Source organism: Macrotis lagotis, chromosome 8, assembly GCF_037893015.1.
Source record: "Macrotis lagotis isolate mMagLag1 chromosome 8, bilby.v1.9.chrom.fasta, whole genome shotgun sequence".
In the NCBI taxonomy this organism is placed as follows: Eukaryota; Metazoa; Chordata; class Mammalia; order Peramelemorphia; family Peramelidae; genus Macrotis; species Macrotis lagotis.
In genome coordinates, this window is record NC_133665.1 from 26,880,449 (window position 1) to 26,885,771 (window position 5,323).

Sequence of the window (5,323 nt, forward strand, 5' to 3'; positions counted from 1 at the left end):
CAGTTAGTATTAGTAACAGTAGTAGTAGTTAGTAATAGTTTTAATAGACATTATTGTAGTAAATAGTGTTAGTAGAAGTTAGTAGTGGTGGTAATGGTGGGGATAGTAGTGAGTAATAACAGTAGTTAGTAATGGAGCTGGTGGTAGTAGTAGTAGTTGTTGTTAGTAGTGGTAGTTTATAGTAATTAGTGCTAATAGTGATAGTTGTGGTAATCATCGTGGTAATTGCTAGCAGTTGTGGTGGTGATGGTAGGAATAAATACTAGTAAAATAATCATTGTAGCATTTGATAGTGATAGTAGTAATAGTAGTGTTAGGAGGAGTGGTGGTGGTAGTAGAAGCAGAAACAACAGCAGCAGCTAGAATTTATACAATAGTTTATGGTTTATAAAGCACTTTACATGTAAGTTTCAAGGCATCTCTCTGAGGTCGAGGATTCCATTTTACTGGCTTCCTGGTTTCCCTACTAAAATCTCACCTTCCACAAGAATCCTTTCCTGATCTAACCTTACTTCTAGTGCCTTCCCTCCAATTATCCTAAGGATAGCTTGTTTTTACCCAGTTGTTTGCATGTTGTCACTCCTTGGGGGAAAGAACTTTCTTTTGCCTTTCTTTGTATCTCTAGCATGACTCTTTAGAGGTATTTATTAACTTGCTAAGGTGGAGAAAAGTTGAGTAACTTGTCTAGGGTCACAGAGCTAGAAGATATTTGAGGCAGAATCCTAATTCAGGTCTTCCTGACCCCAACTCCTATACTCTCTCTAATATGCCACTTAATGAAAGTAGGAAAAAGGAAATAAAGGTACCTCTCATTGTAAACTGGGGTCTTTTTTTGTCCTTCTGGGAAAAAGGGCAGGACTCCAGAGGAAGCTGAAAGGAGATGTTCCCTCAGTATCCCTTTTGTATCCTTGAAGAAGGAAATGGGCAGCTCTCTCTGGGTTGGAAGAGGGAGATCTCTTTCCAAAGCCTATGTCCTCCCCCTTTTTAGGTTTCCCCAGATCTCCATCATATTACTGTTCTATAAAGCTGGTCAGACCCTCCCCAACCAAAATTCCCCTCTTGATTCCCAGGATGAGAATAATAGAAGGGGGGCTTCCGGCCTGCTTCTCCCCTTTTTCCTAGATGATGTTCCATCTGACCCAGTGGCAATTGCTAGGTCATTGGAGTGGAAAGGGGGGGGGGGAGGGATGAATTAAGAGGGTGGAATGGGGGCAGGGACAACCCTCTAAGACAATCTCCCTTATTCCTACCAACCCCCAAACAAACTACTTCAGGAAAAGCCACAAATAGACTAATTTACCTTAAAGATATAGGAACAAAATATGATGGAAGTTTAGAGCTTTTAAAAAAGATTCCTTTAAAAGTCCCCATTAGGTTCTGCTTTAATACAAAGGAAAGAAGCTTATGGTAGAAGCTTTTTCCATGTAAGGGTGTCCAGAAGGATCCATTCTCTCTTTCTCTCTTTCCTGCCCTTTCCAAAGCATTCATTAGGGAGGGAAAGAGATATGAGGATCTGGCTAATGTGTCCTCCTTATTCTCACATCTACATGGAACATAGACCAGCACAGCAGAAGGCTAGATGGAGCTTCAAATCTGAAAGACAAATATGAGTCTTTTGATATTTATTTTCACCAAGTAATCAATGGTGCCTAACTCTGGTACCTTAAACCTCATTTCTAATATTGATTCATTCAACCCTGATCCCCCCAACTTCTATTCCTTATTTCTCAATCTTGAATCCCCAAGACCCTATTTCCCTGACCAGCAGTGTCTTCAGTACTGACCCTTAACTTGGATCCATTGATCCCTCAACTCTAATGTCCAACTCTGATTCTTTCAAATTTTAGCCCACACAATAGCATTCCTTTCATCCTTTGTCTTTTTTGTCACCAGGAAGGAATAGTACAAATAACCAACGACTATATCAGGGCTTACAGGGTAGTCATACCTCCATGTATGTAAACTACCAGTGTAATAAAGAAGAGTAATGAAAGAATAATGAAGAAACTGGTAAGGTATGTATACTTCTCTTACAGGACTATGGACACAAACTGATCACTCAAAATGAAGAGGAAAGAAAACAGAAAGGAGGGGGATAGGACAAAGTCCAGATATCCCGAGAGTGGGAGTTCAGCCCAGTGTAGGGGTACTGCCAAAGACATAAGTGTGGATGAGAGACGATGGGAAAGAAGACAGGAAGGGGGGAACAGAGGGGGGGCTAAGCAAGGGAAATGGTGGGGCGGGACACGAAAAGCGAAAGTCTACACTGGAAATAAATAGAAGCACAAGAGAGGTTTCAGAACTCACATCCACACTCAAGCTCACACATACACACACAAACACACACACACACACACACACACACACACACACACACACACACACACACACACTGGCCCTTGGCAAAATCCTTCGGATTTCTCTGCAATCCAACTGTTTGGTGGGAAATCTGTTCAAAGGATACCATGAGGTCCCTCCTGCTCCTCAGTCTGCTTCTTTTCTGCACCATTGACCCAGGTAAGGAAGCAGAATCTCTCTTTTCTGTCACACTGAAGAACAAATGGAATATGTATATATATACATCAATATCTATGTATTCATATTTAGCTGCCTACGGGGTTTGATCCTGCTCCTGACTGTGTCCCTAGGTCTCTGGGTGAAGATTTCATTGCGTGTCTGTGATTATGCTCATATGGGATCTAGATTTCAAACCGGAAAGAACCTTAGGGATCATTCAATACAGCCTTGTCATTTTACAGATGGGGAAACTGAGCCACAAAGACTTTTATAAATTACTGTGCATGTCTGTCTGTGTGAGACTGTCAGTATAGCTTTCAATGTGTCTCTGGGTGGTTCTCCCGCATTTATGCCCTACCTCTGTCGGAGCGTGTGTCAATGGGTACAGATGTTCTTGGATATTCTATTCCAAAGTTTCCCCTCGAAGTTTTCTTCGTGGTCTGTTGAGAAAATAATTAGCGTGTCCTGGGAGCTGGATGATGGCCCGTGCGAGAAACACCTTCGGGGCGGGGGGGGGGGGGGGGGGGGGATATTTGAGCATCCAGGTTCACAGCTCCCTCTTTGACTTCTCTTTGGAAAGTACTGGGCTGGGGTACGGATTGAGTGGCTGTGGAAGCAGACCCCTATGAGATTAGGTTCTGAGCGCCCCTACCCTCCGCCCAACTCGCTCCCTCTCCTTCGAATCCCTCCCGCAGCTTGGAGCGGTACCAACGACGCAGAGGACTGCTGCCTGTCCGTTACCAAGCTCATCATCCCCCGCCACATCGTGTGCGCCTATCGCCGGCTCAGTCCAGAGAACGGCTGCCGACTGCCCGCCGTTGTGTGAGTGACGATCCAGTCGCTGGGATCCAGCCCACAGTGCTGACCTCCTCCCCTTTCCCGTCTTCCCTCCATGGCCCCATTTGCTTCCAATCACTCTAAATCTTCATTCGTCGCCAAAAGAATTCCTTGTTTTTGCCCAAACTCCCCCTTCCTACAAGAAGCCTTCATCCACCCCAAACTCTAGCAGCTTCGATTCCTATCTCTTTGGGTTTCTGGCTTTGCCCCTACATCTGCTTATATCACTGTTTCTTCATCAGACTTGGGAGTTGGGGATGGGGATCTGTCAGCTAAAAAGGAATGTTCACTTTCCTCCGACCTGTGTCCCTAGGTTTACAACACAGAAAGGTCACCAGCTCTGTGCCCCCCCTGACCGTCTCTGGGTGAAACGGCTCATCAAGAGACTGGATAAAAATAATTCCCAGGTAAACTATCTTCCCATCCAGTTCTCAGTCCTAGACCCACACCTCCCCAAATTCAATCCAGTTCCCAATTCTCCCATCTTCCCATACCCTTCAAGTCTCCTCCCTTCAGGAAGTGACCCCCACCCCAGGGACCTCCATTGACCCCAGGTGATCCCTTAGAGATAGGGGTTTTTTCCCCCTTTTCCTTCAGTTCAACAACTGCAGTTAATTGAGACACAGTATGAGATGTGGAAATAATTTGGACATCAGGATGGAAGTGTTTGATCCAGCAGCCAGTTTGGAGGAGATCGTGGCGCCCCAGGATTGATGAGGAGAGAAAATCCAGAAAATCCAGCCTGGAACTGAGATGGGATTGCTGGGGGGGAAGGGAGGGAAGAGAGTAATTCTGAGTTGTTTGTTTGAGTGTGAGTGCCAGTACATATGGGCATGCAATCTCTGGGGTCAATGAATCTAGTATATGATGATGGTAGTAGAATAGTTTCAAATAAATCACTTTTGCCCTCCATCTATCTGTCAGTGTCTCTGTTCTATGAGTTAAGGTGGTGTGCTAATAAATGTTTAACAACTGGCTGTCTGAAAAAAGCTGGACACATTTTTATGTTTAATCTACATTATTAATATTTTCTCCATCACTTTCTTAAATCTAAATGTCAACAGAACAATAAATCAAACCCTGATTTGTAGTGTTTCCTGATTTCAAAGTATTCCAAAGTATTTTGCTCATATTGAAAATCTAACAATTGACTTTCCCCAGTCAGTATTGATTGGTTCTAGCACACCCCTGGGTGGGGAGAAGCAATAAGGTACAAGAAGAAAGGAAAATAAATAGAAGGTTGGAAGAAGAGGAGAGAGAAGAGTCGGTCTGAAGAGAAAGGACTGAAGAAAAATCTAATTCTTGCCCCTTTAGCCTGATACTCCTTACTTTGTAGTAAAATAATTTCTGCACTATACTCAGTAACTGGGATGAGTAAAATACTTTCTATCTCTGAGGAGACAAATTTGGGATTAATTCTTAAAAACTATGAAGCCTAACCTGATCTCCAGAGCAAAGTCTGGAAAATCAATCCAGAATGACATTTTCTTATTGACCAAAGCAGCTTTACCCTACATCGAAGATAGAATTTGGGGCATCAGAATTCTGGGGAAGTCAAACTGACATGAATCTGGAAATGTACAGAGGTTTACAGAACTAAGAAGTCTCTATGTAACACTTCTTTCCAAATCAGCATATCAATTAATCCATGTTCATTTTTTCCAGTTACATATAAAATCAGTTTTTAACATAATTAAAAATTCTGAGTTCCAAATTCTCTTCCCCAAATCTCTAATGTGCATTTATTGAACATCAACCATGTGCCAGCACTAAATAAACTAAATAAACAAAAATTAAATAAATCCCATCCTCAAAGAGCTTATATTCCACAGGACAATGATTCTTCACCTTTTTTGTGAAACTCTGAACCCCTTTGGTAGTGTGGATACCTTCTCAGAACACTTTTTAGATACATAAAATAAAATACATAAGATTACAAGAGAAATTAATTATATAGAAAATAAGATGG

The 5,323-nt window shown here is 42.5% G+C and overlaps 1 protein-coding gene across 1 annotated transcript; it reads left to right on the forward strand.

Annotated features, from left to right (window-relative positions):
* Window positions 1-2,266: 2,266 nt before the first annotated feature.
* CCL19 (C-C motif chemokine ligand 19) lies at window positions 2,267-4,266 on the forward strand. The gene is made up of 4 exons (XM_074195942.1): window positions 2,267-2,517; window positions 3,213-3,339; window positions 3,668-3,761; window positions 3,952-4,266. Exons 1-4 carry the CDS (start codon window positions 2,466-2,468, stop codon window positions 3,967-3,969), a joined length of 291 nt encoding a protein of 96 aa, XP_074052043.1. The 5' UTR covers window positions 2,267-2,465; the 3' UTR covers window positions 3,970-4,266.
* The last annotated feature ends 1,057 nt before the right edge of the window (window positions 4,267-5,323 follow it).